Source organism: Pongo abelii, chromosome 9 (assembly GCF_028885655.2).
Source record: "Pongo abelii isolate AG06213 chromosome 9, NHGRI_mPonAbe1-v2.0_pri, whole genome shotgun sequence".
Lineage (NCBI taxonomy): Eukaryota > Metazoa > Chordata > Mammalia > Primates > Hominidae > Pongo > Pongo abelii.
Genome location: NC_071994.2, coordinates 31,962,321 through 31,982,796, shown reverse-complemented (window position 1 = coordinate 31,982,796; position 20,476 = coordinate 31,962,321). Strand labels below are relative to the sequence as shown.

General features: G+C 40.4%; 1 protein-coding gene across 7 annotated transcripts in view; it reads right to left on the bottom strand.

Moving 5' to 3' along the window:
• Window positions 1–10,732: 10,732 nt before the first annotated feature.
• Window positions 10,733–20,476, bottom strand: part of SLC1A2 (solute carrier family 1 member 2) — a 171,274-nt gene continuing 161,530 nt past the window's right edge. For 4 of the 7 annotated variants that reach the window (XM_054523801.2, XM_009246473.3, XM_054523804.1 and 1 more), the window contains one exon: window positions 10,733–20,473. In XM_054523801.2, coding sequence (XP_054379776.1) covers window positions 20,402–20,473 — 72 coding nt within the window. In that variant the 3' untranslated portion in view covers window positions 10,733–20,401. 7 annotated transcript variants of the gene reach the window in all.

Here is a 20,476-nt window from a genome sequence, read left to right as displayed (position 1 = left end):
GGCTCTTCCAGGGTATTTGAATGGAGATAAAATGTCTGCTTACTTCCTATCTAAGTCATAGCCTAGAACTAGAGCTGAGAATATATTCCTCAAGCCAGCTGCTAAATAGCTGGTAGAATGGCACCAAGATGCCAATGTGGACCTAGCCAGGGTGTATATGAGTTTCTTCTAATGAGAGCGGGGTAATGGAGGCAGTTAAACATTGGCCTGGAGCTGCTTGCTGGGAAGCAGTGTGAAGTGTTGCTTCCATTTGAGAATGAATACTCCATCACAGAATTCCAGTTAAAGTCAACAGATTGAATATACTCATTATGTATTCTCCTTCCTAACACTTACTCAAATGATCACAAATGCATCAAAATAATGTAGACTCATAAAGAGATTGGAAGAAGGGACCTTAGCAGAAAAAGATATCAAGAGATTTTGGAAAACAGTAAATGGCAGAGGAATTCATGATCTAGCAGGTGTAGGAAAATGTCACCTAAGTGTGAGCAGAGTGAGAGCCTCTGAGTAGAGAGCCAGTTGCTCCAGCAGAACCTTGGAGATGCTTATGCCTTGGAGGCACCAAGTGGGCAGAGACGGGGGTGAGGAACACAAAGGATTCTCCTGTCCAGGACTTTGAATCTTGAGCAAATCACACACAGACAAGTGAGAGATGAAGAGAGATTCACAGAAGTAGTGACACAATGGCTGTGTCCAGTGGCATAGCTGCTGAATGGCAGCTGTGGTGGCTGCATCCTGGCAAAACTAATCTGCCTCCTAACCTCTACATATCTAAGAAAAATAGAGGCAGGCCAGCCTTTCTGCCCTGACCCTTGCTTACTTACTGGACATCATGCCTGAGGGCATTGTACTTGATATATTTAGACCTCAGTTTCTCCACTTGTAGAAATATATATAAAGTTATGTAAATATATATAAAAATACATATAGACCAATGCCTGGCACTTAATACATGTTCAATAACTGTTGAACAAGAGCATCCTCCACTAGGCATTTCCCCATTGCAAGAACCCAGCTGGACAATGGAGATTTCCCTCTCTTCAGGGGATAGCTAGAGATTCATCTCTTCAGAGGATAGCTAGAGATTCATCTCTTCAGGGGATAACTAGAGATCCATCCCATGGGGGTGGAAATAAACATGTAACATTAGTTTTTGGTCATTTCTAATCAAACAGTCCATTGTTTAATTTCAAATAACATAGCTGTTTAAAAACCTCACTTTTAATTGGAAATAGGTGCAAAAAAATAACGTTTTGTCATTCTGAAACTCTCTAGCCTCACTCTTAGGGAAACTATCATAACATATCTTCAGAGACTGACTTTACCTATTCTGTCATTTCCTTCATCCTGTCTTTGGAAAGTCTTCTTTAATGATCAAAGTCTTCTCTCTTCAGGACAGTTGAACATCATTTTCATAGGCACAATTTGTTACTAGCATATAAGAAATGTTTTATTTTGTTCCCAACTGAGGTTACACCAGAGAAGACACATCTAAGCTGAAACACCAGAGCAAGAGATAGATTTGCTTAATGTTATCAGGCAGTTGTTTGCAATACAAACAACTGCAAACTCTCAGTGGCCTAAAATAATAAAAGTTTATTGCTCATTCTTGCTATGTGCTCCTCACAGGCCACAGACAGTTTCTTTCACCATAGTCACTCAGAGACCCTGACTAATGGCACAACTGTGATCTAAAAATGTCTCTATTACCTGCCAGAGGGAAAGAGCGACTTAAGAAATATAAATAGTTGTAGAGCTAGAAGAGACAATTGCTTCTTAATCCCCAACAATACAAGATGAAATTAGAGAGATGCTTTATGCAATAAAAGCCAAGTCAACCTCAGAGGCAAAATCAACTGAAGTGCTTGGTCATTACATCCATTGTTAAAGCCTCTGCATGAACTAATGTGGCATCCAGGATGTTCTTTCATTTAAAAAAATGGCTAAGAGAAAAATAAATCTAAGAATGCGTCTCTCTTCCTTAAGCCTGATTGACTCAAGGTACCCACAATTAAGAAAAAGGAACATGTTTTTAAAAGGGCTGTGGTTATGGCTGTTGGCGTATATGGCTAATTAGAGTCAAAAAGATAAAGGCCAGCAGAGATGTTAAGAGTTGTGATGCCAAAAAAACTATGGAGCTTAATTAGAAAACTCTGTAACTGTTCAAGACTGAAAATGAACCTTAACTTTCTGTGAGCATAAAGCAGAGGATGTTGCTGAAGAGGAGATTATTTCCTAGTATTCTCTTTAGATGCATCAACAAAGTATAATGGAAAAAGGACTTCCTAGAAGGTAATATTAAGGGCCATGGGGGAAGACAGGGAGATGGACTGGGGAAGCCCCCCCAGGTGGCCAGACCAGAATCTAATAAAAACATTTTCCTTATTGGCTAGGTGCAGTGGCTCACTCTTGTAATCCCAGCACTTTGGGAGGCCAAAGCAGGTGAAGGGATCACTTGAGGCCAGGAGTTTGAGACCAACCAGACAGACAAAACCCTGTCTCTACTAAAAACACAAAAAATTAGCTGGGTGTGGTGGTGCACACCTGTAGTCTCAATTACTCGCAAGGCTGAGGCATGAGACTCACTTGAACCCAGGAGGTGGAAGTTGTAGTGATCTGAGATTGCACTCCAGCCTGGGTGACAGTGAGACTTGGTCTCAAACAAACAAACAAACAAACAAAAGAATTCCTTATTATAGTGTAAGGGCTCTGTAATGTCTGCCCATCAGGATTTCTGAAATGCTATGGCTCAGTGACTCATAAGTCTTCCAGGGGTCACCTTTCCAGACAGGAGTATTTATGGTAACTGAACTGTTCCTGTTCCACCATTGGAGTTTGTGTGCCAGGGAAAAGGAGGGAATGGAGCTACAGAAAACATGTATTTTCTGTTCATAAATTTTTGAGTCAATGGAAGCCACATCTGAACCATGTGTGAAAACTCCCATGCATCTTGCCAAGTTCTTGGACTTTGACCTTGATGTCATGACTGGATGAAACCTTTATGTGGTCTCTTTGAATAATTTTGCATGTGGGAAACAGAGTTACCGAATACTAGGTGACCAGAGAAGTAGACTGTGGTATCATATTTGTGCTGTTCACCAAATGTTTCTGGATCTCTCTCTCTACTTTCCAGCCCCCCAACATTCCCAATCCCCATTCTGAGAATGTGGTGGAATTGCATTTCATTATCCCTTGAAGCTGAGTGGGATTATGTGGCTAGATTTGACCAGGCTAGTGGGCTGTAAGCTGAGGTGACATTTAACTGCTCAGGTAAGGACTTTCCTAGAGCTCTTTTTCTCCACTGGCACGTCAACAAAAGCCTGTTTAAAAACAGTAGTTGGTTGTCATCTAGGGTCCCTGAGTAACTACAGAGAGCAGAACCTTCTATTGACCTACAGTGGGACTGGATGAGAGTCAATAATAAACTTATCTTGTTGAGACCATTGAGATTTTGGTATTGTTTGTTACTGCAGCACAACTCAGCCCATCCTGACTGATACCTGCAAGGATGGCAGATATAAGACAAATATTAGTCACTCCCCCTTCTTTCTTCCTTTGCAGTCATTTATAATCAGTTTGGATTCTTTCCTAATCTGCCCAGATAATGTCTAAGAATCTTCCTCACTCCTAGTTGATCAGAGCTCACTCTCAACATGACACTCCTTGGCCTATTGACTTAGCAAATTCTTTAGGGAAGAGAATATGTTCTAACTGACTGGGGCCAACCAGTATGGGTACATCTATGGGCTCTAGTTATTTTTTGAGATCTCCTCTTTACCATACATGGGTTTCATGATTCCAGGAGGTAGGCAAGTAGATAATGCAGGACCCTATGGGATAACAAGCATGACCAATCTTCTTTGAATGCCCTAAAGCCCCAAGCATAATTAGGACTTCAAAATTAGATATCAAGGGAAGTTGCACCCAGCACAGAGGTTCAACCACCATAAGAAACAGATAATGTGACAGTATAGTCTCTGGGTTATTTGAGAAAACAGAGGGAATATAGTAGGAAGCATTGAAGCTAGAAAGACTTTCAGGTCAGCTTCTTCTTAGATGTGCGTGTTTCCTTCTCTGAATCTCAATTTCCTTATCTTCAAAATGGGGAGAGTGATAGCAACTACTTCACAGAGTTGTTTTGAAGACTAAAGAACCTACATAAGAGTCTGCCACATAGCAGGCATGTGGGGAATGGGATATTTAGGAGATGCTGTTGGTGCTCTGCCCAGACCCCCTTCCTGGATTGGTGCACTCATAGCCTAACTGCTGTGTTGACAGCTAACAACTTGCAGCTGGCCCCTCTCCAGCAAACGGCTTTCTGCAGATGGGAGCTGCCTCACCCTGGAGGTTATGCCTCCTTCCCATAAGTAGCCCACAGCCAATGACTGACTGATATGAGTGCTCAAAGATAAGCCTCATTTCCTCAAGGAGACAACTCAAAGTTAGACTTTTCCTGAGACCATCTTCCTGCTCAGCTCTTTCCCTTCCCTGTCCTGCTCCCCTCGTGCCCTTACAGGCCCTCCTGAGAAATACTCCCTCAAGAAAATCTTGTGAATTTGAGTTTTGTCACTGGGATCCCCACCTAAGACAATTAATAATTGTATTATTATTAATATTATTATTAATTAATGATTTACTATTAATAGTAAATAACAGAGTCTTAAGGTTGTGGTGATGCCCTGAGCTGCTGAAAACTATAGAGGGCACCATTTTGAGGTGATTCTAGCATAGCCACAGAGAAGCTCCATCAACCTAAAAGCTTGCAGAAGTTCCTCCTGAGATCTGCTCTTGGAAGAGCAAGAACATTTGTGAAAGAACACAAGGCAAAGAATAAAGGGATGATGGGAAGGAGAGCTGCTGGGAATTGTTCAGCTAAGGGCATTCTGGAGGGTCCTGCTGGGTGGGTACATTCCACAGAAATGGCCTTTCTCATGACATTTGTCTCAACTAGTCCATCCAAGGCTGTGAGCTGGGGACTCCCTGAGGGACTCCTCCAGTGAGGAAAAGAATTGCTTCATTTCTGGATGTCCTGTTTCCCATTGGAAGGGCCAGCTCAGGCTCCCATCTCAGTGAGAGGTCACTTGGGCCAGGCTGAAACTCACTTCGTTTCCCTGAAGAAATGCAGTGCCTTCTCTCACTGCTAAGCCTCAGAGACTTGGCAACTAACTGAAGACATTTGGAACATCAGATAATGCAAACTCGTAGTGACCATGAAGCTCCTCTAGACTAAAGGTGGAGTTATCCCAGGCTAGGTCAGGAAAGCTCATGGTCAACTAATAAAGCTCAGATTTGGGGGAGGGCAGCTGAACTATGGGTTACATGCTGGTGTCCATGTGATATGGTTGGGAAAAAGGCCAAATTGGGAGAGAGGAGGCATGACTTCTTCCAGCTTGGTCACAAAGAGGTGGTGATTGGTAACACTAAGGATGAAAATAGCGATAATGAGGATGATGATGAGGATGATGGTAGTAACTATCACTGACTGAGCCCTTATTATGTGCCAAGCACTGCACTAACTACTTTATGAATGTTCTCATATGAAAATCTCTATCTCATAGGCATGATTAGCCCCATTCTACTGATGAAGCAATTGAGGCTAAGTTAACAATCCAATCATCCATAGCTAGGAAAGGGATGGAGCCAGGACTTAACCTTGGTTTGTACTGAGTTACCTCTAGTTCATTTAAACTAGGGTATCTGCTTCCTCATCTGCAAAAAAGCACGGGCTAACAATCTGGCTTTACCATCTGGAATGATCTTTGTCCTCATCACCAAGAGGAAAGGAAAGTTTGGGATCAGGTGGAGAAGGAAGATGGTGTTCCAACGGAACTGTTCACTCAGAGGAAGGCAGTTGGGAAATTCTGTGGCTCCTCCCTTTGTGAGCAGTCTGTTATTCAGGCCTGGAAAACATCTGAGAAGTGACAGAAGCTGTTGGAGAATTCCAAGGGAGTCAGGTCACTCAATAAAAGGAGTGAGGAACAGATGACTGCAATTCTAAATTTGTCTTTTTTTCCTTAACTGGAAGCCACTAGATTTTTCCAGACAATATTTGGAAGGCTAAAATCTGATTACCCCAAATAACAGACATAAAAAGATGTGGAGGTTTTACATATTCATTCAGCTTGTAAAAAGGAAAGGGAGAACGGTGAAATAATGTTCTATTTATCTGCTTTATGGAATTCTTCAGAGTTTAACGTCTCTGCTTTTAAACGTTTGAGAGTAAAAACAGTATTTGCATTGGATGGCTTTATTCTTTTTATATTCTTTTTGGACAAGCTGTGTGGACCCAGTCTACACTCTGGAATTTGAGCCTGACTCTGTGGCTCAGTTTTTCTTAGGACAACATGGGAATTAAATATGGCCTCTCACTGCCTCAGTGGAAGAATGAATTAATTGAACTTTAAAAACTACCAGGACAAAGAATTATTGAGCTAAAAACATTTATGTTGTTGCCAGGGACTCCACAGTCTTCTCTCCTTGCTCAACTCAAGTCAAACGTGTAGGCATCTCTACCCACACCTTCCTGTCTGGGCTGAAAGGTGACAAGTGGGGAAAGCTTCTCATGGAAGCTCTCCTGGAGGTGCCTGAACCTTCTGTCACCTGTGGTTCTTTGACGTACAGAACACTGGCATCCTGTTTATGTCATTGTGCCTGGAAGGAGGTGCCCACACCAGGGCCAGTGCCTTAGGTGGCAGGCCACACAGTTCACCCTCTTTATAGATATTGCCCTTTGTGGTTCTACAATCCTCCATCACAGGGCAGGGGGTTGCAATGGACTGAATGTTTGTTTTTACCCCAAAATTTATAAGCTGAAATCCAAACCCTCAAGGTGATAGTATTAAGAGGCGGGGCCTTTGGGAAGTGATTAGATCATGAGGATAGATTCCTCATGAATGGGATTAGAGCCCTTATAAAATGACCTCAGATAGTTCCCCTGCCCTCTTTCTGCCATGTGAGGATATAAGGAGAAACCCAGAAGGGGGCCCTCCCTAGAAAACACCATGCTGCCACACTGATCTCACACCACAAGCCTTCCTCAACTGCAAGGCATTGATTTCGGTAGTTGATAAAGCACTCAGCCTATAGGGTTCTCACAGCCAGAACTTAGTTGGGGATGCGGCTCAAGGGGCTCCTGGCAGTTCTTGTGGTAGGTGGAAAGACTTTTTTGTGACTTCCTGTAACTTCCTCTGTTAACTGGCAATTTACATCAAAGCAAACAGCCCTCTGATGTCAGGTAGAGCCTGCTGGGCCTCACACATTATGACTGATAACGGTCAAAGAAGAGATCAAAGATGAAGTGGGTCCTGTTTTGCTTCCATTAGATCTGTGCTCAAAGGCCTCATCATTTGAGCCTGAGGAAAGAAGGCCTCAGCCTTGCATCTTACACTCCCCTCCTAAAAATGGTCTCGTTTTGCTTGTCTCAGTACCCATGTTGGGAAGATGGACCCATAACACAGCCAGCAATGTATGGATCACTAGGAGATTACTAGCAATGCATGGATCACTAGGGAATTACTAGTAGTGCATGGATCACCAGGGGATTACTAGTGGTGCATGGATCACTAGGGGTCTAGCAGTGCATGGATCACTAGGGGATTACTAGCAGTGCATGGATCAATGGAGATTACTAGCAGTGCATGGATCACCTGGAGATTACTAGCAGTGCATGGATCACCTGGGGATTACTAGCAGTGCATGGATCACCAGGGGATTAGCAGCCATGCATGGATTACTAGAGGATTACTAGCGGTGCATGGATCACCAGGTGATTACTAGCAGTGCATGGATCACCAGGGGATTACTAGCAGTGCGTGGATCACCAGGGGATTACTAGCGGTGCATGGATCACCAGGGGATTACTAGCACTGCATAGATCACCTGGGGATTACTAGCAGTTCATGGATCACTAGGGGATTACTAGCAGTGCATGGATCAATGGAGATTACTAGTTGTGCATGGATCACCTGGGGATTACTAGCAATGCATGGATCAATGGAGATTACTAGCGGTGCATGGATCACCTGGAGATTACTAGCAGTGCATGGATCACCAGGGGATTACTAGCAGTGCATGGATCACCAGGGGATTACTAGCGGTGCATGGATCACCAGGGGATTACTAGCGGTGCATGGATCACCAGGGGATTACTAGCGGTGCATGGATCACCAGGGGATTACTAGCGGTGCATGGATTACTAGGAGATTACTAGCAGTGCATGGATCACTAGGGGATTACTAGCAGTACATGGATCACCAGGGGATTACTAGCAGTGCATGGATCACTAGGGGATTACTAACAGTGCATGGATCACCAGGGGATTACTAGCAGTGGATGGATCACTACGGGATTATTAGCAGTGTGTGGATCACTTGGGGAATACTAGCAGTGCATAGATTATTAGGGATGCCAAATGGTTAACAAGTGGACTCACTGATGAAGCTATGGACAAATGGGTAAAAGATTTGAACAGGAACTTTTCAGTCACATACACATACTTCTTAAAAATTAGGACCACATGCACTAAAGCCTCCTGGGTCATACACACAGGAGACATAGATGACAATGTTCATAGCAGCCCTGCTCGACATAGAAAAACACCTGGAAAAGAGCATAAGTCCACTGTCCAAAAAAATGAATAAACAAAGCATGACATATTTCACATGCTATCATATTATTACACAACCGTGTAATGAACAAACCACAGTTACCTGAAACAACATGGATGGACTGAGAAACACAATGTTAAATAGAAAAAGAACAGTTCAAAAAGACTACATGCGGTATTGGACTCTTTTTAAAAAAGCTCAAAAATAAGCAAAGCTGGTTTGGGTGCATGTATGTAGGGGGTAGAACTATTTAAAAAAATCAACAGGGGAACGATAGACACAAAATTGCAAGTAGCAGCTTCCTCTGGAGAGTAAAGCACGAGAACAAGGTAAGGGAGGAGCACGGGGTGAAGGAAGGCTGTTGGCGACGTTCTATAGCTCTTGCACTGGGTAGTGGGCTTGTGGGCTAGTATCTCATGTGGCATAAGACCAAGACACGGGTTACAGAGATTCTTATGTAGGTATGAGATGTTATATTAAGATAGTAAGATTAGAAAATAAAAGTAAATCTGTAGTCATGATGACTTACCTGGGTAAGATAATTCAAATTTCACAGTCCAAAAGCTTAGAAGTGATCTACTTGAAATCCCTCATTTTATGTATGCCAAGATGACTTCCAAATTGCAAAGACATTTGGCCACATTCGTATGACCCTTCAGTGACTGAGTGGAGACCAGAATTCCCAGGTCATAACTCTCAGTCCACAATTACTCTTTCCCTACTTACCCCTGTAAATTCTTTTTTATTTTTCCTTTTCATGCGGTGGTAATTAAAAGCAACACTTAGCAGGCCCTCACAAAGGATGGATTAAACACCTCTGATCCAGAAGAGCAGGGAAATCACATTCCCTGAGCAAGCAAAGTCAAGTCTCTCTCTGGCTGTGTTGCCTTTGGCAGGAGTGGCTGATTTGGACCTAAGAGTATACATACTAAAGCATTAAGAAGTTTACCTTAACTCTGATTTGTGGCTATCTGCTATCTTAAAATGCCAGCTCAGAGATTTACTAATGAGCATATTTTCTGTAATTAAGATTTTAATAACATTTTGAATGTGGATGGGATGTAGACCTGGCTCCAAGGGAAGAATAAAACATGTCTTTTCAAATGAAGTGTCCATTTTCAATATTTTAATAAATTATTGAATAAATTTTTTTCACAGTGGTGAAAAAAATCGTGGTGTAGCACATCTATGTATACATTTACTTACTTAAAATCAAATATTTGCTTCATTTTCCCCTAAAATAAAATAAGAGAAAACAATTCAACTAATCCAGGCCATCTAACAGTGGGTGCCCTACAGTGTGACACAAGAGTCTGCCACTCTTTCTGTGGGTCTCTGTTCCTGGACATATACCTTTCAGTGCATCAGAATCTCACCATGCTGAGTGTGATCCTACTGTTGAAGAGCATGCATTTTATTTCTACAGCATCACCACTTAAGGCTTGCCCCTTACTTCCACGGTCATTATTTTTCCGATACTGGAAGAAAAACTTGCTATGTTGAACTTGTTGAGAAATGATATGTTTGTATAGTATCCTTTATGAATGATTTAAGGGATTTCCATGGCCTGATAGTCATTAGAGCTATTCACCAACTAGTTCCAGTTTTCTTCCTGTGAATCTGGTGAGGTTGCACTTCCTTTCATAGTTAGATGGAGCTATGTGAATTGATTTGGCCCTTGAAATATGAGCAGAAGTGAGGTACATACATTCGGGGGAAGCTGTAAGAGTCCACGTAAGATTTGCCATGTTCCTCTTCCTGCACTGGTAGCTGCAAAAGCATGGAGATGGAGCCTCTCTCATACATCCTGAGTGAGGACAGCACAGAGCAGAGTCTGCCAGCCAACTGGTAATGGACATGTCACATGAATAAGAAATACACTTTGGTTTTAAGGCCCTGAGATTTGAGGGCTACCCCATACCAGCTGATTCATTGACTATATACCATTTTGTTCAACTTACTAACTTTAGATTGCAAGATGTAATTCCAATAGATATTTAGGCTTCCTAGAAAATACTCATTTTAACATTGTAGCCATCAATTCATGTTTCTACAAAAAGAACACTACTATGTAACCAACAATTAGTCTAAAATGGGAATTAAAGAAGAGGCAACAACCAAAATAAATTGGAATCCACATTTATTGATGAGAGATATATACACAAAAGTTAAAACACTTAGTGAAATATTGGATTCACAGGTTATTTCCAGTATATAAAGAATATCCAGTTATTTTACACGTGAAATGTTACAGTAATCAGTCCACATTGTAAGAAAGCTTAGAAAGCTAAAGGCGAAAACAAAAGACCTCAACTACCCAAAATGTGCTTCATCAACAAGGCATTTTCTAGTACCATATATGAGAAACAATTCAAAAATTAGTTGAAGATTTTATCTTTTTGCATTCATTAGTCTTTAAACACTATGTGCTATAGATGCTCTGTGCTACGTGACTTCAGACCAATGGGGATTGTGAATGTGAGGAATACAATTATTTTTATCTTTTGTTTTGGACATACAAGAATTTTCAAAGAGAATCCTGCATAAAGCCCAGTTTTATTTCAGGAAGTATTCCATCCTAAATTTGAAAGGAGTTGAAGAAGCCACATTTTCAAGGAAAAATTAGCCTGTCCACCATATCTCCTCATATGAAGCAGCCACTGCAAATTAATGTGCTTCATGCCCCCTGATGATATTGTAGGCTTTACCCTTCTTGGGAAAAGAGTAAGGCATTCAGGGTTCCCTATAGCACATGGCTAGTTCTTCTCTGTCCTTGGGGAGGAGAAAGGGGTTACAGGAACTATAGACCTCCCAGCATTGTATTTAGTGATAATTATACAGAATGTGTGTTTTAGGAGGCAACTGTATATTTGCATTAGTTAATCCCATCTTCAATCATTCAAAACATGCACACAGAACATATTAGGTAGAGAAGGTCATAATCCCTCATATATGTGGGACCTGTGTTCATCAGTTGCCCCTCTACAACCGCATAAGCTGTGTACTCACTATTCCTGTGCTTCTAGTGCTCTATGTTTTTTACAGAGAACTGTGAAGTTTATAGCCAGAACTGTGCTTTCGTAGGGTTTCACCTGCATGTCCATTTGCAGTTAGTTAGTCAGCAATGTTTTTTCCTGTACCCTGACTCAAAAATCCAAGGGAGACAAGGCTCCTCAGAACCTTTAAGTCATGAGCATCATGATGAGTATTTGGCAACCAGAAAGGCTGACCTTTCTCTAAAGACATGATGCTAATATGCACAGGGGCAGACTAACTTTTTATCTCTCTGAGCCCAATCCACCAAGCAAAGGAGGACTGTAGATGGATGTTCTCATTCTAAACCTACCTAAGTCTAGGTAATCAAAAGTTCCACAGTTGCATTCACCATGTATTAAACAGACATGAGATGACCTTTCACTAAGAACCAGGACACACACCCAGCCCATCCCTGCTCTGAATTGTGTATTTACAAAGGTGCTGGACACACACAGACTTTCAAACAATCATCAGTACAAAGGATTCACAGATAAATTCTTCACTCATATATATTCCCAAACCACATTGAGAAAGTGGAGAAATGATTCACGACTAGTTATCTAAGAAGGAAAAGAAACGTTTGCAAAACACCGGTCAACATGTCTACTGCATTTAGATGAATAGCCAAAAATAACATATACATTTAAATTACAATACATCTATACACCATTTCACTGAAATGACACCTAGATCCCTACATTATAGCTACACAAAGTGCATAGGCACTGTTCTTCATGCGTGAACCAAGTGTCAGTGTGTATACACAAGAGCTTCATGCTTTGACAGCTAGCTGTACTTGAAAATAGATACACTTATTGCCAGTTGAGGGTACATCTAATCTGTTTGTTTAATGAAGAGCAGGTTCAAACACATACCAATACACTTTCTATGGAAGTGACTACTTTTTAAACCACGGTAAAAATACTAGTCCTACCACCATCTCAGAAAGTATTTGGTGGAAGGAAGACACCTCGTCTTTGCAGTGGCTATTGTTTTACCTTTCGGGGAAGTTATATAGTCCGTTATTCACCTGAGGACAGAAACTACCTGGGCTTCTTCTAAACAATTTCAGTATGATTCTAAGCCCCCACTTCCAGCCCCCAGTGATACAGTATTGCCTCATAGTTGGTTCTAAAATTTTTTTTAAACTTTCTTTAAAAATATGTGCTCAATTCACATAACAATGTGACATTTACCACTAATTTGCTTGGCAAGAATTAACTGCAACAAATCTGTCCTGATTTCATCTCTAGCACTCATCCTCAGTCTCTGCTACTCAAAGTTTTCCTAAGCCAATTTTCACTTAACCTTTAGGAAGGTATGAAACATTCTGATCTAGAAATAATCCTACTATTAATACCTTGTCTTTGATAGTCTTAGAGAAAAGCAAAATTAGAATGCTCAGCTGGAAAACAAGGCCTGGTGTCAAAAATTTTAAAAATCAGCACCATTCCTTGAGTTAAAAAGATGAATTATTTAGATGCATATCCTCACCAGCTAAGGGATTTAAGCAATTCCTTGTTCTTAATGGTTCATTTTGTTTATTGCATCACTAAAGACTGGGTTCTTAAATTTGTCAAATGTGACTATATAGTCAAGAAACAATTGGTAGCTCTAAATTGCTGAAGAAACTTCTTGTGCTCTAATTAGTTATAATTCTACATGTGAGGTTACATAGAAAATACTGTAAGAAAATATGTCTGCAAAATTACAGATACTAAATAGATTAATTCAGTCTACACTGAGTTCTTTATAATTTCTGAAGAATAGTTACAAACCTATAACATTATTAAAGGCTAAATTAATATTAAACATATAATATCCAGGTCTATAAATACATTTTCTAATGCTCTTTATAAATAATAGCAAACAAGCTAGGGGATTTGTTTAAAAAAATGTAAGACTGGGCTGGAGGAATTTGTGGATTTAGGGTGCAATACTGTTCAGAGGGCAAGATATTGTCCCTGGTAATACAGACTCTTACCAGGAAGCCAAAATATATCTGCTGGCAACAAGATCAAGTTAGATTCACAGTTTGCCAGCTCTTTCCTCAAGCTGTAGAAAACAAATAGAAAAACAATATACAAAATCCTCAAAAAAGTAGTTTTTTTATATACAAATCTCTATAGTGACCAGATAATCTGATCTGTGTTGTGCAACATGGAGATGCAATGCTGAGGTTTTCCAGGAGAAAGAGAAAGGGAGGGAGTTAAGGTGATTTGAAGAAAAATCTAGATGCCAAAGGATGACTTTCTATAAGGGAAGTAACTCTTATGGAGTATTAAACCACCAGACAGCCAACTTTCTGATCATATATCTCAGGGAATTCGCTCCATGGGTCCATGGGGGAGAAACCTCAGAGATGTGCTGGACCAACTTCCTTGGCTAGTGTGTGTATTTGCCCCCTAGCAAAGGCAACAGGCTGTTTCCAGGCAGGCAAAATGGTTGCCATTAGAAGAAACAGTGCCCCAGAAGGAGTGAGGCTCCGACTGCAACATCTCCATCTCCAGTGAGGATGATGACAAGGCTAACAGTCAGTTGTCAGGTTTCAACACTCACCCAAGGATTGGGGGTGTCTCCAGAGAAACTGAGGACCTGTTGCTACCCATTCTCTAGGTCAACTGCTGACTCTACAAAGCAGTGAGGTCTGTTCCAATAGCAGGTTTTATTCTCAGCACAAAATGGCCCTGTGTAAAAACCAGAAGGATTTTGTAAAATATCAAAATGAATATTTGGCCTGGAGGTTGGAAAGTGAAGCAAGGCTGGACATAGAAAAAAACTGATAAGTAGTTATTCAGAATATTATTTAGGATAAATGAAATAGGAACTTAGAGGCATGTCTCACTTTTCTACAGGTTCTTATCTGGGCCAGTGAAGAAATTGTGTTTATCTTGCTGCCCTTGCATCAGGTTTTTTGCACTAATGGAAAAAAGCCAGCCAAAAAACAAAACTCAGTCCTTTCAGTCCTAGCTTTACATCTTGCCCCTGCAAACCTGAAGAGCTGAAGTCTTCTCTGACAACAAAGGAGTTCACAACACAACAAATACCAACACTACTCTATTTAGCAGAAGTTTGGACAAAGAGCAGAGGTGTCCACCATGGGCCATTGCAGCAGTGCCAGAAAGTGCAAGAGGTTGTTTAAAGATCATGGCTGGTGACATGTACCTTGTAGACCATGCATTGTGTCCCATCCACCCTAGAAACTAATCAGGCCTTGAAGAGGGCAATGATAGTCAGAAAATTCCATTCTTGTAAGTTAGAGCATCTCTTCCTGCAATGTGATGCCCATGATAAAAACAAACCAAGAGGAAAATGTGAAAATGAATTTGCAGGCTTACTTGTGAATGGGTGTGCATGTCTACATACTGGCGGAAAAGAGAAGATATTTACAAACAGTTGCCGTGATTGTGCAAGTGTTGCACCAAATTTCATAAGAGTGATCAAGGTTATTCGCCAAAGGCTCTCAAATTCCCATACTGGGTGGGCAATTAGAATTGTTGGAGAAAATTGTGTGTTTTGGGTATTTAGAGCGGGCTCTGTTGCTACAGTAGGAATGATGCAATAGCTTGAGTGAGGCTGTAGGTTCATCCAGTCCTCTCATGTTGACTCTGGAAACATTTTTCCGTGAGCCAAATCACTACTTCTATTAGGAAGGTGAGTTTAAGTAAAGGGAACTTTTATTAAAAAACGTTTATTGGTGTCTCAAAACATCAAACTGTGAATGAACACGGCCAACTTCCAAGCTTGTTGTGAAACATCAAATGAATAGAGGCTTGAATTTAATTTCTCCCAAAGGAGATGAGAAAAATCTAAATTGATTATTCATTATTGTGGGCTACTTCAACTTAAAATGTAAATAGGTCACATTTTATAGTAGGAAGCCTCTTAAGAAGGAAACAAAGCAGAGATCGTAATACATTGGGCTCACAGGGCTGGAAGGGGATTTTAATCATTTAATCCAACCCCTTCACTTTTCATATGGGAGAAAATGAGGCTTGGACACAAAATGACTTACGTAAGTCATACAGCTAAAAATGAGCAGAGTCTAAATCAAATGTTCCCTCTACCAAACCATGTTGTTTCTTATCATCTCTATGCCATTGCCTGAATTAGCTGTGTTATGCTACAAAGTTGGATACTATTTAATCAAGATTCTCTGTTATCTATTTTAAAACCAAGCTTCACACTAACTTGTGTGGTGGCTTACTAAGCTGTCTGTTAGCAAAGCAGCAACAATAAGTGGAATGATAGGAAAGGAAGAGATGGAGTAGAAAATTTGGTTTTCTTTTAGGGAAAATCATAAGAAAATGCATCATGAGCAGCTGGAAACTCCGTCTATGCTAGGAGAACAATCTGCCTCTAGTGCCACCTGCTTGGATTGGCACTCAGTGATCCCTCTAGGCTTAACCAGAAATTACTACAGATACTGAGACCATTTATCTTCTTTGACAACTAGACTTACAAAACTCTCACTCCAGAATTCCTTCAGGCTGTTTGCTTTAACTTAGTCTTCTTCTGCCTCCAGACTCTAGCATTCTTATTCAAGGAGCAAGTATGATAATAACTGAAAATTTCATTTGGTCCTTTTTCTTGGTTTGGAATGAGTTCAGTTGGCGAATAAGTAAAACAAACCAGCGGCTCAGACAACTAGATAGCCGTAAGAGTTAGAGAGCAGCTAGGTGAGAAAAATCACTTCCACTGGGGTGTAACTGCTGTGCACTTTTAGTCATCAAACTAGATGAGAACTGATGAGACTTGTTTTTCGGGAGTCAGAACTATGGAGAATTCTCTCTGAGCACGGATATACCTACTTGGATTTATTGCTGCATTCCATGGGAAAATATTGCACAGGTGGCCGAAGCCTTGATTCTGACAAAAGTAAAAAACTATAACATAACTTTTGCTATTGAGAGCAAAGGGACGTGTAGAATTTGCAAAAACATGGCAGAATTGGGTTTCCTTTGGTGGACCTAGTAAATGAGTTTCCCAATCACTTTGCTCCAAAAGGGCTTCTTGACTAGATACATATGCAAATGACATATTTCTCCACGCACAAGTAGAAATGACCAGAGACCCTCTAATCAACAGGTCATTGGGATTCCCAGCATCACCTAGTAGGAATCTCCCCATGACTTGAATTTTCCCTAAGCCTTTCTCATATTCCATGAGTCTAAATCCAGGAGCTAGGCATTTTGGCACCCCTTCTTTCAGCTTTCATGAATATCCAAGCTGACTAGTGGTTTGAGAGGAGAAAGAAATATTTGTCTTTTACAGGGTATGGTACCTTCTGCAGACAGCAAAACCATAGGCTGTGTTTCTACACACTCAATAGGAAGTAAAAACTGAAACTGATAGCTGTGTGGTTCAGCTCTCATAACCTAGAGTCCTATGTTGAAGATCTGTGAGATCTAGATGATTGCCCTGATTTTCTGATGCTCTTTGTGTGGGAAGCATGCCCTCAAAGATCTAAGGTAAAGTATTACCTTGAAAGATAGGCTATTCTTCTCACTGATTGGATTTTATTCATTGAATTTGAGTAAGTAATTAAGTGATGATTCCACTTGGGTTTCTCAAAGGGCAAGAATGAGAAAGAGAAGAATTAAAGTCTACTTAGTTGGTTTTCTCCTGAAATGATTCTGATTCCTAAAAAACATGAATGAGTCTATAGTAAAATGGCATTGCCAAAGCCCTGATTTACAGACCTTACAGGATGCAGTGTATGTATGTTTCTGGCCTGCTGTAACTGTATATAAATATAACATTTATGCATTATCAAATAGTAACAGACTATTACAAGCATTCATATATATGTTGAACCAATTAGGATAAATCTATACATATAATTGACAGGTTAAATGTCTTCTATTTAGATAAAGGTTATTACAGGTATACCCTGGATCCATTTGTTCTGTTTATGGCACATATGCTGGGCAAAGAAAATCCCAAATGGGCATGGCATGGGAGAAATAAATGAGGCTTAAATAAAAACAGAGGACATAGACATATGTCAACATGTCAACTCTACATGCATTTTGGATTTTCAGGCTAGTCCTGAGTTCAAGAAATTATATATTTTTAATATGACTTATTGAATTCCCAGATAAGTGTGATTTTCTAAGTATATTCTCATGAGACTTCCTGCACACAGTAAGTCTCAAACCAGAAAAACTTGCTTTGTGAAGTTGTACACCTTGTTTCTTCCAAACACATTGTCTGCTGACATATTTACAGGCTAATAGGATAGCTAGGAAAAAGTTGAAGACAAAACACACCAGAAAGGTTTCAGGCAGAGTTTTGAGAAGACAATCCTGTGACCACTCCTTTGAGAAACATGCCCGTGTATACAGATCCCAAAGGTGGCCTTCCATAGCAAAAAACAACAAGCTCCTAGATGCTTTGCCTATAGCCTCCAACTTACCATAAAAAAGCTCTTGGGAACACCACTTAAAGAAAATCCTAAACAGTTTCACAGCTAAACCCAGGAACTGTCTCCTTAACCTATAACATTTGCTGTAAAGAATGCATTTTCTGGCCGGGCACAGTGGCTCACGCCTGTAATCCCAGCACTTTGGGAGGCCGTGGTGGGTGGATCGTGAGGTCAGGAGATTGAGACCATCCTGGCTAACACAATGAAACCTGTCTCTACTAAAAATACAAAAAATTAGCCAGGCGTGGTGGCATGCGCCTGTAGTCCCAGCTACTTGGGAGGCTGAGACAGGAGAATCGCTTGAACTAGAGAGGCGGAGGTTGCAGTGCAGTGAGCTGAGATCGTGCCACTGTACTACAGCCTGGGCAACAGAGCAAGACTCTGCCTAAAAAAAAAAAAAAAGAATGCATTTTCTACTACTACACTTAATCATATCCCTTGACCACCCTGTTTACTGCCCATCTACTGGAAATAAAGACCAATGTCATTAGAAAAGCAAAAACGAAAAGTTGCCTAATACTGTTCAGTAGTGATCCTTATCCAAAAATAACTAGGGTTTAGGAGACAAAAACAACTGGAATCTCATGTCTCTTGTATGTTTCAAAGGTATCTGATTTAAAAGAGAGAAGTCACAAGGAGCAGATAAGAAAGGCTATTTGAGGTCCATAAGCACCCTCATCTCAGAGAATTTGGGTTCTATAAACCATGACTGTCTCAGCATCCCTCTGCTGGTTTCATATAATACAGCCTACTCTCACCTATAAACAAGGTTCTACATACTTCTTAGAGTCAAATGTGCTTTATTTCTCAATGATTCAAGTCCCAAGCTTACTCCCAAACCCAGCAACCTTAGGAAAATACTGTGCGTTATTCAATAAAAAAGGATAGTAGAGACATTAAAAAATTTAGCTTGCATTACCAATCATTAAGGATTTGTTGGCTGCCTATTGCATGCAAGGCACTGTGTTACACCAATTATATTATTTATTCCTTAAAACTTCACAGCCTTAAACCAGATTCCATCTGTGAAGTTGTACAGAGCCATCCTTTGTTGCCATGTCATGGTTCAAGGCTGCCTGGACTCTGCCATAGGAATGTCACTTTTATAGGGTTTTGCACAGATGTTTGTTTTCTGTTCCTTTCTACTGAGAAGATTGAGGAGGAAGATTGGCTCTGCTTCCAACTGTGTCCTATAACTGGTTTTATGTGCTTTGATAGAAGATAACAAAATGCTTTCAACATATTGGATAAATACCAGTATTTTTGTTTCATCAAGAGATGACATTAAAAGAGGCACAGCCAACACAAGTGTCTTCCATGTGTGAGGACAGTAAAATGACCAGGTTTTCTAGGACGATGAGATGATGACTGAAATAATTGACAGATTAAAAATATCTTTTTCTTTAGGAGCCAAAAAACAATCTTTTGGGTTAAACAAAGCAAAACACATACCAAATAATCTCACTTGATTTTACTACACCAGGTGAAGGCAAACCAAACATAAATAAATTTGAATATTTAACTCCGGTTAAACTTTATGTTGACTGTGCTCTCTTACTTTTGTCAATATGTACAGTGGTTATATATAAAATATTTCCTAATCAATTGCCAAATTTAGAAAGAATAATGAAACATACTTTGAAATTTCAACCATTGTTCTCACAGATTACACAGGGTAAGGCAGAGACATAACAGGTTCTTTAATCAACTGCCTTTAAGAGCATGGTTCCCTTTAAAACTCTCTTTGAAACATTTTGCTTAAAGAGCATATGGAAGATAAATTGTCAGAATTCCCTAAGACAGGTATTTGCTTTTAATCAACCCATGTGCAAACTTTACTAGACATTTTAAGGGGAGTTACTTCTAGAGGCTTTTAATAGAATCTCTCGTGCATAACAAGGCGAGACATGGAGGACACTTTAAGGAATAACACACTGTGTGTTTACTCATTTTCCCAAGTCCCTGCAGTGTACCACACTGCTTTACTCATGTCCCCTGGGAAAAGAGCATCCACATTTCTGCATCTTGGGAGAAAAGGGAAGCTGGCAAGAACGTGTCTTCTGTTCAAACTGATTCCTCCAGCAGCATCCATTCAAATAATAATACAAGTGAGAAAATTAGACGGTTATAAAGCATTATTTGGCAAAGACACAGCACCGTGCCTGTCATCACTGACTCACAAGAGCTCCTCTAAGCCTCTGCTAACAGATTAAGTAAACAGAGAAATATATGCATTTTTTTTTCCTTTTTAAAGAAAGCTTGTTTATATCATCATTTACCATAGGATACGCTGGGGAGTTTATTCAAGAATTTGCTGAGACTCATATCCTTATTTCTCACGTTTCCAAGGTTCTTCCTCAACACTGCAGTCAGCTGACTTTCCATTGGCTGCCAGAGTTACCTG